Below are 21,560 nucleotides of genomic sequence, written 5' to 3' on the forward strand. Positions count from 1 at the left end.
ATAAAATATATAATAAATTTTATAAAAATTAATAAATTATTAAAACCAAACCCATAAAAATTACAACATAAAAAATCTTGCTTGTCATTCACGTTTTTATGCCCCGTCACTCACACGATTTTTATGCCAAGTCACTCCCATGATTTTTTATGCCAAGTCACTCCCATGAGCTGGAAGCGTTCCCGACTCTTCGGGGTGTTCGCGCCAAGTGTGGGACCCAGCCAACCGTAATTCCGTTTTTTTGATCGCAAAACTCGAATGACCTTTTTTTTTATTCCACCTGGCTTAGCTTTTAATGTAAATAAATAGAAATAAATAGAAATAATGGGGTTTAAATTTATTTTATCATAACTTACGGGTGAAAATATAATCATTTTACTTAAAAATGGGTTTGATTTTTTTTCTTACTTTAGGAGGTGTTTGGCAGGTTTGGTTGAATAAGGGAAGTCTGACAAACCAAACAAGGCAGTAAAGAAATTTCCCATCAGAGATATGATCATAATATTATGTGTGTAACAGAAAAGGGAATCTCTTCGGCTCCAAGTAAACTGCGCCGCGTCTCTTTGGATCGACCCGGCTCGGCGCGTGAAGGAGGGAACCGGGTTTATATGAGAAAGAAGGTATCAGTTTCATTAAAACCAGGTGGACCTGCACTCTACTTCTGTGGCCTTGCATTGGGTCTTCAATGGCGGTTAAAGTTGAAAAATCGGATTGGGAGAGGAAGAAGAAGCGGAAGAGTTTACACAACGAACGAAAGCTTTTTAATGATGAGAAAGGCAAGGTAATGCGGGGTGGTATTGGGTCTTCAACGGTGGTGAACCTTGAAGAACCGGATTGTGGGAGGGAGAGGACGGGCAACAAGAGAAAGCTTCTTGTTGGCGAAGAAGTTGAGGTATAATTCAGCCTTGGTTTTCTTTTTCATTTTTTTTTTCAAGGGTTTTTGTGGGGTTTATGAGGGTGTTGTAGAAACCCTTTGTTTCCTTTTGTTTTATTGATGCTTTCGGTTTTTATCTATTTTTTTGGGGTTGAATGCGATTATTCTTGACTGCTGCATTGTAATCCTTGTGGGTTTCGTTGTTCTCGTCATTGTTTATACGTGGCTTGATTAGCTGCTCGGGGTTATTTGATTCTATTCAATATAATTCAATTCTCTTTAATTTTTCTCAATTGTTGATTTTTTGATACATTGAATTTTAACGCATAAATGTGTGAAAATTTGAAGGTAAGGAGTGTGGAAGAAGGGCTTCTGGGCTCGTGGCATTCAGGAACTATCATTGGTTGTGATTATTTAGTTCGGAACGTGAAATATAGTGAGATATTGGATGATCGGATGGGAGAAAGATTCTTAGAGTCTGTGAGTGTTTCTGGTGCTATTGAGGGAACAAGTGTTGTTGATACCGACCAGTGTAATCATCGTGGTAGGATAAGGCCATTGCCACCACAATGTGACTTTGGGAAATGGAACCTTCATTATGGACTATGTGTGGATGTGTTTTTTAGGGAGGCTTGGTGGGAAGGTGTGATTTTTGACCATGAAGATGGTTTGGAGAACAGGAAAGTTTTTTTCCCAGATTTGGGTGATGAATTGACAGTTGGAGTTGATAACATTAGGATTACTCAGGACTGGAACGAGGGTACAGCAACTTGGGAGCGACGACGGAATTGGTTGTTTCTTGAGTTGATTGAGGAATATGAACAGGATTGGCCCCTTAATGTCTCACTGAAGCAGATTTGGTATGATGTGAGGGAAAAAAAGGGGTTTGAGAAAGTTAAGGAGTGGACTTGTCCATCAAATGCTCTATGGAGAGAGTTGGTTCGGGAGGCCATTGCTGACAATTTCAGGATAACTCTAAATAAAATCTGTTCTATGTTGAAGCCTGAAGTGTTGGCTAACTGTCATGCGGTGGAACCAATACGGGGTATTAGCCCATTGGATGGTAGTATGATGATGACTAACAATGATGCTAATGCAACAAATTCAGGGGATTATAGTATTGGACTCGTTGATAAATTGGTTGAAAATGGTGGCTTGGCTACTAGGTTCCAGTATACTGATCCAAAATGTAGTAGCAATCAACATGTCCAGGAGAAGCATGAGGTGGATGGTGTGATTCCTTTTGTGGAGAATAGTGGGTTGGATATGCCCTATCGTGATAAAGAGATGTCTGTTCAACCTCAGCCTTTGTTGGTTATACCTTCTAAACCAAATAAATTGGAGAATTTCACTTTTGATTGCAAAAGTGAAGGATATTCTAATAACCCTTCAGCTAATAGGAAGAATGATTGGAGACGTGTTGATACTGACATACTTCACGGAGCCGAGTCCTGCTTTGATGCAATTATTGAATACGCACTTATTTCTTCTGGGAAGAGGAAACCTCCAAATTCATTAACAGAAAATGTCAGGAAGCACCTTTCATATCTGGGCTGGAAAATTGAGTTTATGAACAAAGATTTTCCTAGATTTCGTTACACCTCCCCTGAAGGGAAGACTTACCTATCTCTTCGACAGGTCTGTCAAGATTTGCGGCGACCTGATGCGGGAATTGATTCTCCAATTTCCCAAGATGACCAGAGAAGTTTGCTTAGTCCATATGATGACCTGGCATTTCCACTCGTTAAATTGCAAGTGAATGATCTGTCAAGTCAGCTTATTGAAAAATCACAAGTGAGTAAGGGAAAATGGACAGTGCCTAGTCATGATGACAGAGTTGATATTGATCATGAATATTGCCCTCAAGCTGTAGTCAACTACTATTTTCTTGGGTTAGACAAGAAAGAACACCATAGCAGGAAGGATGACATTCGGAGTTTGAATTTAAAATCTAAAGCAAAGAAGCACCTCTCATTCATGGGTTGGACATTTTGGTATGCATATAGGAGAGGGAAGCGTGAAATGCGCTACTTCTCACCAAAAGGAAAGTGTTATTATTCTCTTCGTACAGCCTGCAAGGGCTGTATGGATGAAGGTGGAGCTTCTGAAGGTACTTCTACCACTTGGAACCCTGTGAAAACCATGAATGTTAGTGAGGTAGCTTTGGGCCAAGAATTATCTTCTGCCTTGATTGATATGAGAATGCAGAACAGTTTGATAGAACAAAATGTACCATCTGCAAAGTGGCCAATAAAGTCTTCCAGCATATCACAGTTGAAAAGCAAAGAGATTAGTGCAGTTACAAAGAAGAGACATGATGGACTACATGGTGTTACCTCTAATTCGCTTCAATCTTGGACACAATCCACTGGAAAAGATGGATTTGGAATTGGATTAGTAGGTGACAGAGAGTTGAGGCACCCAAAGGACAAAAATGTCTGCTTCTCAAAGTTGAAGAATGGAAAGGGATCTAAAGCTTTGATGAGACTAAATGGTCTAGATGGTACCCGTGTTCTGCGATCTAGAAAAAGAGCACGTCAGGTACTGATTCCTGGTTCATCAAACAACCCAAGGACTATACTTTCTTGGTTGATAGACAACAATGTGGTGCTGCCAAGGGCAAAAGTACACTACAGTAGTCGAAGGGATCATCATCCAATGGCAGACGGGCGGATAACTCGTGATGGGATCAAATGCAGTTGTTGCCAAGAAGTGTTTAGTCTTAGCAGGTTTGAAGCTCATGCTGGCAGCTCTTATCACAGGTCAGCTGCCAATATTTTCTTGGAAGATGGAAGGTCTCTGTTAGAATGCCAAATGCAAATAATACGTGATATTACTGGGAAAGGCTTCACAAAAGAATCGTTTAGTAGGAAGAAGAGCAATGAACGTCACCATGAGAATGACCACATTTGTTCTGTTTGTCACTATGGTGGTGATTTAGTCCTATGTGACCATTGTCCATCCTCATTCCATAAGAGTTGCCTTGGTTTGAAGGTAGGTTGTTTTGTGTTTTTTTTTTTCTTTGTTTCTTTGATTGTTTGTTTTGTTCCATTTTTATAATTTCAAACTTCATTTATAGCTCTTTTTCCCTTTTTACTTTTATCTTGTTTCCTTTTTCTAGTATATTATTGTGAATTTTGAGTATGGTATTCAACTGCATTATTTATTTATTCTTCATTTTTTTCTTGCTTCTTTAGACACTTCCTGAGGGTGACTGGTTTTGCCCATCCTGTTGTTGTGGAATTTGTGGTGAAAACAAATTTGATGGAGGCAGTGAACAGGATAATGTTGTTTTCAGTTGTTATCAATGCGAACGTCAATGTAAGTTTTATTTCTGTTTATGGTACTTCTATTACATGCATGTGCATTTGTATAGATGGATATGCTCATTTGAAAAGTTTGTAGTTACATTTTTACAATTTAATACAGATCATGTAGGTTGCCTAAGGAAATGGGGGCATGTTAAGTTGGCAAGTTATCCTAATGGAACTTGGTTTTGCAGTAAACAGTGTAAAAAGGTATGTATGACCCATCTTTCTTCTTGATTACCTTTTCGCTCCAAAAAGTGTTGTCTTGGTATATAATTGCATTTATGCAACTTCAAATTACGTTTCTTTCTACTTAGAGGGAATTCATGCGAGCTCATATTGAAATAATTCTAGCTGAAGTTTTATAAATAAACTTACTTGTTTCTTCATTATTATTTTTTTTAAGGTATGCTATTGCTTTTGAGCTTCATATTAGAATTACTTACCAATATGTGGTCCCATGTTGTTCTATGAATGGATATAAAAAGAAGAAACAATTGAATATAGAAATAAATTTTTTTCTCCATTTTTCTTAACCAGAATTGATTTTTCTTATTAATTAGAGGAATAATTTTTTTAATTTTGATTTGATTTTGCTCCGCTACTAGCAAATCTAAAGCATTATGCATTTCAGTCTGGGCAGTTTATATGTAATTTCAAGCACAAGAACTCTTAGATAATAGGTCTAAAAAGGCAGATAGAAGAAGTAAGAAGAAGTGGCATAAATATATTTTTTTCAAGAGGTAAAATAGTGATAAATCTTGCTTTTGTAAAGGCTATCACGTACATGATGGGGGCTCTACAAAAAAATAAATACATAATTCCTTAGTCCATTACTGATGTAAAGCCTCTGATTGTTCTGATTTTACAGTTGTCCAGATGTGGAAAAAAAAGGCTAATAATAAATTCTTTTAGATTTTCTCTTTTTGGAATTAGTAATCAATGGACTAATTTTCATAGTTTCTTCTATTCCTAATGTGCAAGAATCTGGAGCATATTTTTGAAAATGGTGGAACGTCCTATGTGGAAATATTGCCATACACTTGGTTATGCATTGTACTGCTAAGGGGCTTTCTATTTTGCATTTTTTGGAAGGTTCTTGATGGGATTAATATGACTTGAATGAATGAACATGGTGGTTGATAAAGGGCACATAAATATGGTATTAGTTGAGGATAAATTTTTATTTATTGATCATTATTGGGTTAGATGTTTCTAAAAGCTAATAATACTATCAATATGCATGCTTTTAATGCCATCATCAGCAGATGGTGTCAGTAACTACTTTGTACAGTTTTATTGCATGAAAAACCAAACATTAAATTGAGTGCTTGTTTGGCACATGGATGCTTTCTGTTATATATTGCTACTTGAACATGATATAAGCAAACACACTTGTTATTACATTATGATACTTGTGCTACTGTTGCAGATATTTTTGGGCCTTCAGAAGCTTTTAGGGAAATCATTTCCAGTAGGTGTGGATAATTTAACCTGGACCTTGCTGAAACCCATTCGAAGTAAAGGTCTTGAGATTGATTTACCTGATATTGAGGCCTTGACAGAAGTTTACAGCAAGCTCAATATTGCTCTTGGTGTCATGCATGAATGTTTTGAGCCCGTTAAAGAACCTCATACAAGGAGAGATGTTGTTGAAGATGTTATTTTCTGTAGAGGGTGAGATATTCTTATTTCTGCACTATCTATCTTGACAACCTTCTTTTGTATGCATTTTTATTTTTTTATTTTTGTGTGCAAGTTTTAGGATCTTTTCAGTTTCCTTTCATTTTCTGATTCGTTTGTGTGAAGTTTCAGCTAATTCATTTTTCTATCTTTGTTGTTGACATGTTATCATTGTATGTAATGAACTTGAACTACATGCTGTTTGATCTGATGAATACCTTTTCTGTTGTTCCTTATCATTCGACTGGATCATAAATTGTGAACTTGTTTTTAGTAAAATGTATATTTTGTGTTCCCTTTTTCCCATATGCCAATTTTATGATGGTTAAATTGGAAATCCACCTACAAATTCTGTAGAAATTATACCATTACTTAGTAGGTTCTTGACTCTGTCTTTTTAAAAAATGTCTTATGTATTTGCCCATGTTTAATGTAAAAAAAACTTAGTAAAAAGTTAAGCAGAAATGAAGGCTAAGACTTGAAGGATAAAAGTTTGCTAATTCTATATTGTTAATTACATGTCAAGGATGAGCAAATGGATGTATACCTATTTTTTAAGGGTATGCAGGGAAAAGAAAAGTGTACAAAATCATGTTAGTTACATTAAAGGAAGGATCATGGAACGGTGAAGGAGTCATTTCTTATATTATTTAAGGAAAACCGTATAAAGGTTTTGACTTATCACTATTGTTTCTGCTATTATTTTGAGATATATTGTCTGTATTTAAATCTTTAGGTTGTTACATGGCTAGTGTCATCAGAAACAAAAGCAGTGGAAGCCTGATCCAGTTTTTCCTGTTCGTTCATTTTTCTTAATGGATCACTGGTTGGTCCACATGATATTGTTTGTAGGAGAAAAATTACTTTCATTTGGATTTCACTATCACATTATGCTTACAAATAAAAAGTGTTTCATTTGAAGTTTGATGCAAGTGGTGTGGAACTTTCAGGTCAGATCTCAACCGTTTGAACTTCCAAGGATTCTATACAGTGCTCTTGGAGAGAAATGATGAGCTGATTAGTGTGGCTACTGTAAGGTAGGGCTTACAGGATTACAGATCCTAATGTAGCTACCTTTTTCTTACTTTTTTAAATAATGGTAATCTGACATTCTATTTTCCTGTTCAAGGGTATATGGAGAAAAGGTGGCAGAAGTGCCACTTATTGGTACTCGATTTCAATATCGTCGACTAGGAATGTGTCACATTTTGATGAATGAACTTGAAAAGGTGATTATTCTCTTTATTTGTGTTGGAGCTCAGCATATATACATACATATGTATAACTTGCAAACTTTTTGTGGACTTCATTGGTCTGTAATTTAGTTAGATCTTTCATTGAAGTGCTACTTTGTAATGTCCCTGTAAATCTCATTTCTCACAAATATAACTTGTTAGTGTAAGTATAATGCTTGAACTTTGATTGCTGACATCACCATGCAATCACAGTTAAAAGTTCAGTATCAATTTGTTTAGAGTTGGTCAATCATTTTTTATCACCACCTCATTGTAATACCTGTATTGATGGCTGGAATGGTCAGTGCGAAATCTGGTGTCACTGTAGTTGATTCAAATATGACAATTATATCAAGGGTAAATTTCCAAATGACCTGAGAGGTGTAGGTGGGTGGGAGGCTGATTCTGCCAATTGGATTAAGATTGACACGCATGGAAAGAATAGCATTCTCCCCATCTGTTTTTACAATTCTGAAGGGTAACTTTTATTTTGTCAATTTCCTAATATTATTTTCTGCATTGATTCTGCAGAAACTCATGGAATTAGGAGTGGAGAGGTTGGTGTTGCCAGCTGTTCCTAGTGTGCTAAACACATGGACTACTTCATTTGGTTTTTCAAAGATGACGGATTCTGAAAGACTAAGGTTTTTGGATTACAGTTTCCTGGATTTCCAGGACACGGTAATGTGCCAGAAACTCTTGATGAAGATCCCTTTAGCAAAATCAAACCAATCGACTGGTATGTTTGCCATCCTCTCAGCTACCTTATTGAAGTGCGAATAACAGTCTGCTAGCTGGCATGCATCCCCTTATATGTTCTTTTGCAGGAGCTTGGTCAAAGCATATTATTGATTTCAATAAGCGTGGTGCCATCTCTGAAGCTCTTAAATCAGAACAAGTTGAAGCTGAAATTGTTGCCCCAGGACCATCGGAGTATGTCTCACCTCTAATTTCCTGTATTTATAAAATTTCAATGAAAAAGCATAGAAGGGCTTACATGGTAGTGCTTTAGATCTAGACTGAGGTTAAGAAATGGAGATGGATTTCCTATTTCAAAAATTTCTCTTATTGGTGAGTTTTAATGCCATGATGTAGGAGAATGTGATAGTGGATGGGCTGTATGCTTTAGCAGTGTTTTCAAAATATACTAAGAAGCTAAATAGTATAGTGAAAATTATTTAGTCTGCCTATTGCTCAATATAAGAATAAGAAAGATTTGAATAATAAAGCAAGACTTTGCTTGTGTATATTGAAATTATTTCCACAGGGTGCCCTAATGTTTTCTTCTAGATTGAAAGTTGTGCTCTATGACAAAGGAAGGAAGAATCTCAAGACAATATCTCCATAATTTCTGAACCTTAATATCATTGTCGATATTGATATTTCATTCCTTGCATGTGACCTTCCTTTCCCTTGTCATAGTAGCACGTCTAAATTGCATTAGCCAAAAAAAATCCATAAAATTTCTCTGATTTCTCCATAACAGGGCCGTCCACAACAAGATTTCTTCCAAAAGCTCACTCTTCTCTCATCCCCTAAAATAAACCAAATCTCTTTAATTTTATTAAACCCAAGTACTTCAAACACCAACCCAAAAGATGTCCTGAATCTCTTCAAGCCACCACTCTCCTCAATTGCCAGTTACACTTGTACTGCGAAGATATTAGTTTCTCTCATTATTCATCCTTTTCTGCTGGAATCTCCAAATAACTACTTACCTAAGGAAGCTTAACTTATACAAATACCAATCTCAAACCCCAACCAAACCCCTCATCTAGTCAGGAATACACACCATCATTCAATCAAGAAGATGATATTTGAACTCATCTTCCATACCTTTCCAAAGAAGGGGATTTCATCATGGTACAAGAACTGTGGTAAATGAATTAATAAACTTTCCTCTTTAATAAAGGGAAATCCCAATCTGGCTTTTTGGAAATATTGACAAATATTCTTCTGCTCTAAGAAAAATACTCTGGTAGGGTGGACTAGAATGGAAGAAATTAATTCTATTAATGTTTGTACCATTTAAATGGTCAATTGCAACTATTGTCTGTTCAGAACAACTGGAGCATGACAAATTATGTACTATATCATTCAAGTTTCATAGATCAGGGCATGACATCAAAACATCCAACTTCCTTCTAATTGACGACAAGAATTATGCAATGGTGCTTTCTAGTCATGCAACAGAGAAAAAGTTAATTAGTACCCAACTTAGCATGTAAGAAAAATTTTAACTCGAAAATGCCAATTTACTATTGTAATTGAAGCACGTGCTGTACTAGAGCATTAGAGCATATTTTGTCTAAATGACTGCATAACACGATGCTATGAAATACTAACATATGTAATTTGTGAGTAAAATAAATAGAAATTTCAAGAAAAGAAATTAGGCCACCTAGTACTGCCTTTTAAATTTAGATCATATGGGAGTTCTACATGCATGGTCTTTCCAAGCTTTAGTTGAAAGGAGGTTACCATTACCACCATTATATGTGACAGACACTATTTTTCAGATGAAAATTTACTAGAAAAATAAACAAATTAGCCACTTGTCAAGACCCCTCAGTGCAATATCATTCTAATCATAGGTTATTGTACAAAGCGCTAATTTTCACTATTTGGGTAGGGAATCCTGCTTTTCCAGTCCATTTTGTCAAAAAGATTGGAGACTGCAAACGACAGATGTTGTTGCTCGATATATGTGTTTGAAAAAGGGGTTCATTTTAGGTGTTATTATCTTTATGCCTTGATCAATGTGTATAAATGTTGATGTTGAAGTCAATTTGGTAAAAACAGTTAGATCCACCTTGTGTTTGCTAGTAAAATTCAGGCAGACCATGGCCCACCACCATTTGTCTCTTCTCAAGGATCTATACATCCCATATAATTGTCCTTGATACATTGCATCATTTTGCCGTTTCTGTGCTCTCTATTTGTTACCACCATGCTGCTAGTAAATTGCCCTTTAACATTTGTTCATTTATTTCACATATTTTTTATGTTCCAAGTTTCATAGGCATATAGGTTTTTACTTGTTAGATGTTTACTTGAGCAATACTAGCAACGTGAAACACAATTCCCCTTTCAGATGCCTCATGTTGAGTTATTTGTGGTCCACCTGATTTGAGCAACTTCATTCCCATCTGATCCATTGTCCCTTGATTATGGATGATTGGCACCTTTCTATTTCTTCCTAATTCCTTTCTTTCCTCATTTGAAGTTGCTGATTATGTTACTGACAATGGTGATTTTTGTCAGCAGTACTTCAAGCAAAGGCGGTGATGGTAGCAATAGCCTGCCTGCAACCCAACAGACTGATCCTGAACATAAACTGGGCCTCAATGAAAATAATTTAGAGTGCTTGCTCAAAGATGACAATCATAAGGGCAGAGACATTGGCAATGGATATTTCAAGTGCTACAAGCGAAGGAGAATACTATCAGCCAGTGGGAGCTGACTTCATTCCACGTGCACAGACTAACACAACTAATTGAATCTAAATGCAACTAGTTCCCCAGCGACATGAAAAATCAGTAAATTTGGCTTTGTTCTGTGAGCCAGTCATTTAGACTGTGTCCCAGGACTTCAAAAATTTTGACTCAGAAATCTATAGATTGCCTTTTTGTAAAGGATGGAGTGAGTCACAGGGGCTTGAATTGTGCTCACTTTTATTTTATGTATAGGTCGGAGAATAGTTTCATGCATAGCTCATTTTGAGTACTTGTTTCACAGACGAACTTGGAGTAAAACCAATACTGGGTATATTTACAGTAAGAATGATGTCCTTCTGTGTTGTCTTACTGAGAATCATCCCTCTGTATGATATGTCATACCAATTGTGTTCCAACTGGTGACAGCAACCCAGTATCTTTTTCATGCTCTTCTTGTGGCCTCATTTTGAGGACCCGTCTCTTGACACATTGAATTGAATACTTCAATGCATGGTATTCAATAATTCACCTGATCAAACCGTTCATTTATTCATCTTTTTGGTAGGTTGATCAAGTTGTTCTTTTATATGCTCCAATAATTCTGCTGTGGACACCAGTGACCTGGAATCATTATTTCTATTGCCTGGAAAATTGACTTCTTAGCATACTTTCCACTAAGACTATTAACATCATTCTTGTATCTTCTTATCTTTCTTTTTTCTTTGGTGGTTGGGGAAGGTGGTGTAGTTCCATTAATTAATGGAGGTTTCCTTTGATCTTAGCTTTTGGGACACATACAAACACATTCCCTTCATAAGAACAAGAGGAGTCAAGGGTGGTGCCCACTTCATAATAACTACGAGGGTCATGTCTTTAGTTAATAAAGATAATGCTAGGATTAAGGAGACTTTTCAATGTCACTTTTGAAACTCTGATTGGCTCCTATTCTTTTCATGACAGCCCATTTCTTTCTTCTTGTTTGTCTCTATAATCATATACTGCTTCATTAATAATCGATTTCAAATCTGGGTCAATCTAATGAGCACTACTTTAAGGGCTTTTTCAACTAGCAGAAAGATCATCTTACGTATATTTTTCCAAAAGGGGGAAGACCCAAAAATTAAAAAGGGAAAGAAAGAGGGAAAAGATAGGGGGTGCTGTATGACAATAAATTGAGGGATGATGAAAGGTGGTGGAATCACTAAAATTGATTCAAAAGAAAAGCTTTTACCCTTCTTAAAGCTTCTGATTTTAAACCCCTTGGTAAAAATCAACAAAATGGCTTACAAAAAAAAACACTGAAAAAAAATGTGATTGTAAAACATGTAAGCATCTGCTACATCATTGTCTTGTCCTCGTGAAATTTACGAAAAAGCGTTACTCACATGGTAGCACTAGAGTCAAACATACGTCAAGCTTTCCCTTCTATCAATGCCTTGCAGGTGTCATTTTCCTCAATCACGGAACTCAGTCTTTAGACTTCTCTCCATTGAAATTATGGGGTGCAAGAACAACATTAGCATTATGGTTCTGTGCTGACTACTCTTCTCAACTTGATGCTTTTTCTGAGAATTGTGTCAGTAAAAATGTATGTGTCCTTTCTCCTTTGTAGAGGGTATGATATGCCTAATACAAGGACATTTTTCACATTTAGTTAAGTCCCTAGAAGTAGAATACAAGTTATTCTTTGTGTCCCTCCTCCTCCCTAAAAAGTTTAGGTTTTGATTCCTAAGACAATTTAACAAAAACAGATCACTTTTTTTTTGTGGGAAAAGTACTAAAGTAGGTATCCTAGACTTCTCGTGCCTTCAAATCCATGCTCATTTCTTCAAATTCTATAAATTTTCCATCTCCTCTAACAGGCTGCAACCCTCAAAAGGACTTACTCTTCTAAATAACCATTGCTGATATGTTGAGAACTTTGTAATCCACAATCTTGAAGTCCAAGCCTGGGGCAACTATTAATTGAACCTTATTTATTTTTAGGGGAACACACCTAGAAGACAATAATTGTATCTCAGCTACTGAAAGAAATTCTCTTGCCCAGCTTTGATGTGACCAAAACTTATTAGATCATCTGTAATACAGTTATCTTTAATGCAGATACAGCTAGCATTGTTGGGGGGGGGGGGGGGGGGGGGGGGGGGGTGCTCAGTAAAAGGTAAACCCACTCATAAAGTTTGATACACTCTGAAAATCATAGCTACATAACTCAATATGCAGTTCTTTTAATCCCATGAAATCATTCTGGGATGCATGAATCTCTGATTGTACTACTGCTGTGGAGGAGATTGAGGAGAGAATGATGTTCTATGAATGTGGGTGAAGGAAAGCAAAGAACATTTGATATTCATTTTGATGGAAAGGGGGCAGAGTTGCTTTTGGGCATACAGCAAGTATTCTTTTGTTCCTTTTCTTTTGTATTGAAAATGAGAATCAAAATTGGAGGCGCCTGCCAAAACCAGGAGTGGCCACATGACCACACCCCAAGTGGAGTGTACTGGGGCTAAAAACCTCACCCACCTTGTCTCCTCTCCCTAAAATAAAGCTCTGATAGCAATGGCTCAGTACAATCCTGGCCCCATCCCAACAACTGGCGCCTCCTCTATATGTTTCCCTCCTTCCTATTTTATACTTTTGCTTTTGCTTTCTTTCCCACCTTTTTCAAAGCAAATCTTTCATGTCCATGATACTATTCAATATATATATTGTACTGTCATCCCAAAGTGCCCAAATCACCTATTTGAGGGGAAAACCCATATGCTAACTATAAAATAAATAAATAAAATTATTTGGGCTGTCAACTCAGTGCCCAAATCACCTATTTGAGGGGAAAAAAAACCATATGCTAGCTATTAAGTAAATAAAAAAAATTATTTGGACCGTCATCTCAAGTGCCCAAATCACTATTTGAGGGGAAAAAACCATATGCTAACAAGGGAGTACTTAATGCTTGGGAAACTACTAAGTCAAATCTGTCAAATTACTTCTTTGACAGATATAAATTATACACATAAGGGAGAAATTGAATATGGGTTAAAACCCTTGGAAAAAAAAAGAAGAATGACTGGTATTGTCCAGTTGCTTCTTTTGACAAATAGATATTGGTAAGCTGGAGGTGAGACATTAGAGGGAAACAAAAGGAACATATATGGGAGGGGGGTGTTGTCCAGTTGCTTCTTTTGACAAATAGATATTGGTAAGATGGAGGTGAGAGATTAGTGAAACAAAAGAAACATATATGGGTGGATTGGCGTGGGGGGAGGGATGTAAGGACAAAAAACCATTTCAGACAGCCATGACCTCAATGCCCAATAAGAAAAAACTGGATTCAAAGGTCCAAAGTAGCTTCACAAGCCACCGTCAACCAATCTATGATAATAACTCACGTGAACCAGCATAGCTACCTTCACATGCACACAACACAACAAAAAAACCCCTCTTTTATATGCACTATGCAGGCCTCCATTAACTCTTCCTCTCTCTTTTAGCTTTACTTTCCTTTCTTTTTCTTTTTCTTTTTCTTTTTCTTCTTCTTCCTAGAGCTGTGAAATGGATTTTCCTTCTGCTCCATCTTCTTTCTATGCTTTTGGGTCTTGTTTCACATTCTTAGTTCTAGTTCTGGTTCAGCCACACATAGCTTCATCAGCTCTGCTACTGGGGTTGAAGAACCACAATAACCACCACCATAACAGGAGGCCATTTCTTCAGGCTAACCAAAGCACATGTGCTCTGTTTATGGGCACCTGGGTTCGTGACGATGCATATCCCTTGTACCAGTTCTCTGATTGCCCCTTCATTGATGCTGAATTCAACTGCCAAATGTACGGTCGACCCGACACTGATTACCTCAAATATCGTTGGAAACCCACCAATTGCGAGCTTCCAAGGTGCTTGATTTTCTTCTCTTCTTTCACCATTGCTTCAGTTCGCTTGCCCATTCTCATGACCTATGGTTTTTGCGCTTGCATTGTAGGTTCAATGGACTCGAGTTTCTGCTGAGAATGAAAGGCAAGACTGTGATGTTTGTAGGTGATTCTCTGGGGAGAAACCAATGGGAATCGTTGGTTTGCATGATTTCGACTGCAGTGCCACGATCACCAACCCAGATTATCAGAGGAGACCCCCTCTCAACCTTGAAGTTCTTGGTGGGCATTGGATCTTAATCACCCTGTTATTCAATAGTTCATTTCATTCTTTTTCCAATTCGAACATACCCTAATTGGAATTGTTTTGGGAAATGCAGGAGTATGGTGTGGCTGTCTCATTTTACAGAGCACCATATCTGGTGGACATAGAGGCAGTTCAGGGGAAGAGAGTCCTAAGGCTGGGTGACATCTCTGGAAATGGTAACGCATGGACAGGGGTCGATGTACTGTCATTTAACACAGGTCACTGGTGGAGTCACAAGGGATCCCTCCAAGGGTTAGTCCCGATTTTACCAAAATTACATGACATATCAGTATAAAAGAAGTCGACTTCATTCTAATCGAGTCATTTAATTTTGATGGGAAATGGGTGATTTCATATTGTGTGAATTTGCAGGTGGGATTACATAGAAATGGATGGGACATTGTATCAAGATATGGATCGTTTGGTTGCTTTTGAGAAAGGATTGAGAACGTGGGCGAGATGGGTTGATACCAATGTTGACAGAACCAGAACCAGAGTTTTCTTTCAGTCCACTTCTCCCACCCATTACAAGTAAGTTCCTCTCTCAATCATGTGTTATGCTAGATTTTCTTCCAGGCTTTTATTAGTAGGAGAAGAATTTGAAAAACTTTATCGTTTTTTAGAACTGAACACTTTGCCTCCTTGATCTTGTGCCTTTTGTGCCTTTTACTGATGGTAGGGCATCAACCCATAATTCCATTGAAAAAACTATTGGCACCCACCAAATGATGAATGTCTTAAGCACATTAGGTCGATCCCATTAGATTCCCCGAAAATTAGGTTATCCCAGTCGGTACAAATTGAATAGAAGCCTCAGAATTCCTTCACCATTCCTCTGATATGGTAGAAGAGCAACGAGTACTGTCTGATTTTAGGCTGTGTCCTAATAAATATATAGCTCTTGATCATGGACCCTAGTTCATAAAATCAAGAATCATATTACCCAGCTGAGAAAAACTGTGATTTTTCTTGGGGGTCACCTAACTTGTGGCAGAAAATGCTTGGACTGCCCACTTGCAGGTACCATTATTTAGAGGATACTATTACTTTCTCCCTTTATGATTCGCTACGTGGTCTCCATGCCCTGCACTGTAAAGGCAGTAGGACTTCTGTTTATATATTTTTCAACCCAGTAGGCACCAGACTGCTTGTCTGCTTGTTTTCTTTTGTCCTTGTTGTACTATGGTAATTAAATGCTCTCAAATAACAAACTTTTTCCAATTCACCATTTCCCATATCCCGAAACTTCACCAATGGAGATAAGGTTGTTTGTAGCCCTTCTTTCTTTGGTTTATGATGAAAGCAACTAGTAAAAAAATAAGGCCCTGATGTTGATTTCTAGAACTCATTAATGAGGGCCCAAGGTTGATTTCCATGGATTGTATGGGGTTGAATGAATCAACTCCTCAAACTTCCTTGTCTCCATACAATTGCAGAGCATGTTGTCCTCTCAGGCACATGTGCAGTAACTTTATTTCACATTTAATCTTGTAAATGCTAGAAAAGGTAAAGGTTAGTCCAGTTGATGGAGGAGCATCCAGTGATGATGTTTTTTGTCATTTTCCAATCACTCTTTCTGTCGGTGGCATCGCAAAAAAGAGACAAAACAATACTCGGTTTATTAAGATTATAAAAACCTACCTTGGGAGTTTCAAAATAGTATCATAATTATGCTAATCATAGTTGACATTGCTAACCCAAACCAAGTGGAAGCACTAGTCCCTTTTGATTCCTCATTAACTGTGATTCAATTGTTGAAAAGCTCCTAAGAACCATAGCATTTTGTCTTTAAAAAGTCTTGTAACTTATCCACTTGAATGGTCTCTTTGAACAAAGCTGAGATCATTCTGATCTTGTATCAAACTTGAAGTGATGTAGAGAATAAATTTTGAATGGGGACTGAATGATGTGGGTGAATGAAATTGGCAGCCCATCTGAATGGAGTGCTGGGGCAGTGACAACAACAAAGAACTGCTACGGTGAGACTGCGCCAATGAGTGGAATGACTTATCCAGGAGCATACCCAGATCAAATGAGGGTGGTGGAGGAAGTAATGAGCCAAATGAGTGGCCCTGTATATTTGCTGGACATAACATTGTTGTCTGAGATGAGGAAAGATGGGCATCCCTCAATCTACAGTGGGGATCTGAGCCCTGCGCAGCGAGCTAACCCTGATCGGTCTGCCGACTGTAGCCATTGGTGCCTTCCTGGATTGCCTGATACTTGGAACCAACTATTCTACACTGCTTTGTTCTTCTAATCTGCTAGTGTTTGTCATTTCTTCTTTATATATAGTCACACATCCCATGAGAGGGTGCCAAACTGCACCTCTCTCTCATGTAAATTAGTCCATTGGAGATGTGTATTGTTTCTGAAAAATATAGTTAGTTTCCTCTTCTAGGTGTTCTTATCATCAAACATGTAAGCTTCTCGCTTAGTTGGTAACAGATGCATTTGGGAAATCTTAGCTCTTCTTGAAATCAAAGAAGAAGAATGGAACTCTGTAATTTGTTCTGAATTAACTTTCATTGGCTTCATTCTAAGCAAATGAGACTCCATATTTGAGATTTCCTTGGACAATCTTCTCCCATGGGGTACCCTGATGAATGAAGTAGTCAACAGAAGAGGCTTGGGGATAGGAAACAGGGCTCCCCATTTTCAGGGTGACTCTTTTCGAGTACAGAGCTGAGACAACCCTGTCAATAGGTCAGCCTGGATTCATTCTGAGACTAGCCCGGGTTTATAGGAGTATTTTCAGTGGAAGTATTGCATGCCTTGACTTGCTTATTGACTCATTATCCCTCAATTTAAGCTGAAACACATTTTAGTTTTCCTATAGACACTGATAACATGAAGTATACCATTTTGAGTGAATTGTGTAACAGAGGGAAGCTTCACAAACTAGTGTTTAAACCACCACAAGATACTGAAAACACACTTCAAAACCATGTACAACAACAGAGAAGGAAAGCTTACAACCTTGTACTTAAACTAGAAAATACTGTCTGATACCAAAGATTTCATGGACTACCATATAGAATGCCTTCCCACTTCTACGATTGCGCCTAAAGTTTATAAGTATATTATACCCTGGAATCCATGCATTGAATTGTCCTTCCAAGGGTGAGTCAGGGTGCGGTTACTTCCATAATCCGCGGCATATTATCAATGATCTTTGTTGGCACATTTGCAGCACTGACTGTGGTTAACTTCTGGTCATAAGCTGAAAGATGGACTCCTAATGCCGCCCTGCCAGAAGGATCAAGGTTATTTGACCACGCAGAATCCCATTCAACTGCTTTGGCAGTGCTGCATGCAACGCTTGCTCCTCCCGGAACAGTCAGCCTAGCTGAGTTCTGTAGAACAGAAATTGACAATGAATAAGCATGATGAAGTTAGTTTTATATGTCACGTATGTGACTAGTGTTGTATTACAGGATTAGGTCAGATTCGATCAGATCACCTGTGGGAAGAACCTCTCAAAGATCATTCGGTAATAGTAGGCTTCTTTTGTGGTAGGGGTATTGTGTGGGAAGATATGTGAAGCATTGAGCATCATTTTATCGGTCACCTGAAGGTAGGAGTTACATGTTAATCATGAGTTAGACCAATCAAATATCCTTGGAAAAAGTAAAAATCCAGATGAACATCAGATAGATATTTACATGTTGTGACGCATGGGCTTTGAGCCCATCAATCCAACTGTAGCCGACACCATCACTGAATTGCTCTTTTTGCCTGTAGAGAATATGCTGCAGGGAATCAAATCATTGACTGAGCTCGTTAGTTTCATTTGTTAATCTGATCAATGGGCACGAAACAGTAAAAGAACACTGGAAATTATGATGTTACACCTTTGGCAGATAGGGTTGTTCCTCATCATCAAAAGCCCTCCTCAGAACCCATTTCTCAATTCGCCCTTGTTCTGGCTTTATCTGAAACAGATTTGAAGCTGTTATCAGAGAATCTACTTGATAAACTTAGAATTTTTTGCAACCCACATTAAAATAAGCAATCTAATTGATAATTGAATTTTTTTTTTAATACCATCTTCCACTCAGGGTCAATATCCATTGCAACTTTAATGAATTCCTTGTCTAAAAAGGGGACCCGGGCTTCCAAACCCCATGCAGATGTTGATTTATTAGCTCTCAAGCAATCATACTGGTAGAGTGCCTTTATCTGCATACAAACAAGGCCATGGAAGACTTTACTTCAATCACTTTGGATTGAAGGATGCAGATATAAAACCAGACGCCTTGCATAAAATCTGTTACCTTGCGACATGTTTCCCTATGGAACTCTTCCTTGTTGGGCGCCTTGTGAAAGTATAAGTACCCACCAAAAATCTCATCAGAGCCCTCTCCGGATATCACCATCTTCACTCCTAGTGACTTAATCTTACGCGACATGAGAAACATAGGGGTACTTGCTCGGATCGTTGTCACATCATAAGTTTCAATATGGTAAATAACATCCTCAATGGCATCGATACCATCCTGCCACACAAAGATGATGAATTCCTAACTTTGTTGGGTCTCTGAAGAAAAGCCCAAAACTTGAATTTGGAAAGACCATTTCTGTATTATTACCTGAACGGTGAAGTGAAACTCGTGGTGAACGGTGCCCAAATAGTCTGCAACTTCTTTTGCAGCCTTCAGATCCGGTGAGCCCTGTTTGACAGATGCAGAGTCTGGTTTAAGGACTAAAAGTCCATATCCTTTACAGTTATATTGAAATTTGTTGTCTTTAAACTCACCTCTAGCCCAACACAGAAGGAATGGAGCTGTGCTCCCCACTGCTTAGCAGCCTTTGTGCCTGCTAAGTGGCGAGCGGTAATAGAGGCAACTAAGGATGAATCCAGACCTCCTGACAGCAGAACCCCAAAAGGAACATCGGTCATTAACCTCTTGATCACGGCCTGCATTTTGCAACCAAGACGTACAATGAAACAATTTTCTGACCAGTTGGTTTACGAATTAAAAGGGTTAGGTTCCATGAAACTCACATTCTCAAAAGCTCGCCTCAGAACAAGAGGGTCATATGGTGCCGATGGAATAGCCTCAGAGAACCAAGGGGGGTTGTACCATCTTTTGAATCCACCCTCTTTGCTAGAGTACATGTGACCAGGTGGAAAGCTCTCAAAATGTTCACAGTCATCATTCAAACCTTTGAGCTCAGATGAAATCCATACCGAGCCTGAGGATGAAAATTGGCAGTAGTTTAGTTTAGCCACAAAGATCAAATCATATTTGTACATAGAAAACAGTCAAGATAGTCCTTAAAAACAGGACCAAATGAGATACTACCATCAAGTCCCCAACCAATATAGAGGGAGGTGATTCCGATGGCATCTCGGGCAACAATGAAGCTATCATCACGGGTATCCAGCAGGACAAATGAGAACATTCCATCCAACATGTCCACAAAATTTTCCCCATGCTCCTCGTACTGTTCGGGAAAGGAGAAAAAAAAAATACAATTCCATTATTTATCAGAATAAGAATTAATATAGGAAACCGATTTTAATCTGCAAATTTCTTAAATTTGATCATTCCAAGTTGGTATAATTTGGCCATAATTGACACACCAAATGGGCAATGACATCGCAATCGCTCCCGGTCCTGAACTTGTGATTTGGCATGCTCTTCCTCAACTCCTCATGGTTATAAATTTCTCCATTCACCTGGTTTTCAACACATAATTCTCTCCATTAAACCTTCATTTCCTGAAATTTAATTACATTCCAACCAGAAACTAGACTAATTGTTCTGGCACAAAGCTTACCGTCACAACAATGGCTTGGTTTTCATTATATAGAGGCTGATCACCAGAAGCTGGATCGATGATTGCTAGCCGCTGATGAGCTAAATAACAATCTCCATGTTGGTATAGCCCACTCCAGTCAGGACCACGATGCTTCAACCTATCACAGAAGCATAAATAACAATGGTAAAACAACTGCAGAATTAAATATCAAACACTCCTCAATTTAAGCTATTGATTATGATCAATGATCTGATAGAGTCCAATATGGTTCAAGAAAAGGTTCATGTCGGTCCATTTACAAATAGCATAAAATCACTACTTTTTGTGATACAGCATGGATGGAAACAATTCCCGTTTGACATTTTCCAGGTCACATTTGAGCTAATGACAGTTCCCGTTTGACATTTTTCAGGGAAAAAAAATGTAAATTGGTCCCACATTAATGAGACTCTGAGTATGTGGCCAGGAGGCCCAGGACCCATGGGCCATGGCAGAGAAAGGTTACAAGAAAACATTAATAATAGTCCTATGACCATCATCATATGAAGATCACAACACTTGTGTCTCCCTACTCAAAGCAGATAAGAAAAAAAATCTAAGAAAACAAACAAAATGTATCTGACCATGTGTCAATTTCCACCCAATATAAATTGAGATGCAAAATGACCAAAGGAATAGTAGAATGAAAATGAAGAAGAAATCACAAATGGGTGTTCAAGAAATAGAGGGAGAGAGAGAGAGAAATGAAGGGATTGCCTGCGAGAGAGCTCTAGAACTCGGACCCTTTTGGCCTGGGAATCATCAGAACAACCCAGAACTGCAAGTATTCCGCACATGATGATGATGAAGAAGGATTGACACAAGAAAAAGAGAAAACGGACAGAGAAAAAATTCAAGGGGAGTTGTCGAAATTGGAAGAGAGACAAAGAATGGATCAAATCCGATGGAAGCAGGAGAAATCAACACGTAAATAGCAGTGGAGTAAAGAGAGAGCCGCTATGGCCACGTATTTATAGGCAAAATGCACAAAAATTGAACCTCTGGCCCTGGGTCGTTAAACACGTTCTACCGTACACCCCTC

General features: G+C 38.1%; 3 protein-coding genes across 4 annotated transcripts; 2 read left to right on the forward strand and 1 right to left on the reverse strand.

Moving 5' to 3' along the window:
- Positions 1 to 382: 382 nt before the first annotated feature.
- LOC100243375 (uncharacterized) lies at positions 383 to 11,020 on the forward strand. 2 transcript variants are annotated; one of them, XM_019220692.2, is made up of 10 exons: positions 383 to 892; positions 1,223 to 3,868; positions 4,072 to 4,195; positions 4,304 to 4,392; positions 5,615 to 5,859; positions 6,816 to 6,902; positions 6,995 to 7,094; positions 7,632 to 7,839; positions 7,928 to 8,033; positions 10,365 to 11,020. In XM_019220692.2, exons 1-10 carry the CDS (start codon positions 686 to 688, stop codon positions 10,561 to 10,563), a joined length of 4,011 nt encoding a protein of 1,336 aa, XP_019076237.1. In that variant the 5' UTR covers positions 383 to 685; the 3' UTR covers positions 10,564 to 11,020. The 2 variants fall into 2 exon arrangements, with proteins under 2 accessions (XP_019076237.1, XP_010650889.1); XM_010652587.3 differs by having other exon boundaries at positions 385 to 892; positions 10,368 to 11,019.
- A 2,768-nt stretch (positions 11,021 to 13,788) lies between these two features.
- Positions 13,789 to 17,290, forward strand: LOC100263882 (protein PMR5). The gene is made up of 5 exons (XM_002277193.4): positions 13,789 to 14,427; positions 14,514 to 14,685; positions 14,784 to 14,962; positions 15,083 to 15,241; positions 16,640 to 17,290. The coding sequence occupies exons 1-5, from the start codon at positions 14,090 to 14,092 to the stop codon at positions 16,968 to 16,970; spliced, it is 1,179 nt and encodes a 392-aa protein (XP_002277229.1). The 5' UTR covers positions 13,789 to 14,089; the 3' UTR covers positions 16,971 to 17,290.
- A 548-nt stretch (positions 17,291 to 17,838) lies between these two features.
- Positions 17,839 to 21,315, reverse strand: LOC100241610 (asparagine synthetase [glutamine-hydrolyzing]-like). The gene is given in 13 exon segments (NM_001281237.1): positions 17,839 to 18,066; positions 18,174 to 18,281; positions 18,376 to 18,462; positions 18,565 to 18,645; positions 18,758 to 18,892; positions 18,988 to 19,209; positions 19,303 to 19,383; positions 19,470 to 19,631; positions 19,719 to 19,909; positions 20,020 to 20,161; positions 20,301 to 20,396; positions 20,498 to 20,636; positions 21,236 to 21,315. Coding segments are annotated over 13 exon segments (1,752 nt in total).
- Positions 21,316 to 21,560: the final 245 nt, after the last annotated feature.

This window comes from Vitis vinifera, chromosome 6 (assembly GCF_030704535.1).
Source record: "Vitis vinifera cultivar Pinot Noir 40024 chromosome 6, ASM3070453v1".
Lineage (NCBI taxonomy): Eukaryota > Viridiplantae > Streptophyta > Magnoliopsida > Vitales > Vitaceae > Vitis > Vitis vinifera.

Coding starts and splice junctions, on each gene's coding strand:
- LOC100263882 (XM_002277193.4), top strand. CDS start 14,090: ATGGATTTTCCTTCTGCTCCATCTTCTTTCTATGCTTTTGGGTCTTGT. Junction 14,428..14,513: donor ACCAATTGCGAGCTTCCAAG/GTGCTTGATTTT, acceptor CTTGCATTGTAG/GTTCAATGGACTCGAGTTTC. Junction 14,686..14,783: donor TCTCAACCTTGAAGTTCTTG/GTGGGCATTGGA, acceptor TGGGAAATGCAG/GAGTATGGTGTGGCTGTCTC.
- LOC100243375 (XM_019220692.2), top strand. CDS start 686: ATGGCGGTTAAAGTTGAAAAATCGGATTGGGAGAGGAAGAAGAAGCGG. Junction 4,393..5,614: donor GCAGTAAACAGTGTAAAAAG/GTATGTATGACC, acceptor CTACTGTTGCAG/ATATTTTTGGGCCTTCAGAA. Junction 6,903..6,994: donor ATTAGTGTGGCTACTGTAAG/GTAGGGCTTACA, acceptor TTCCTGTTCAAG/GGTATATGGAGAAAAGGTGG.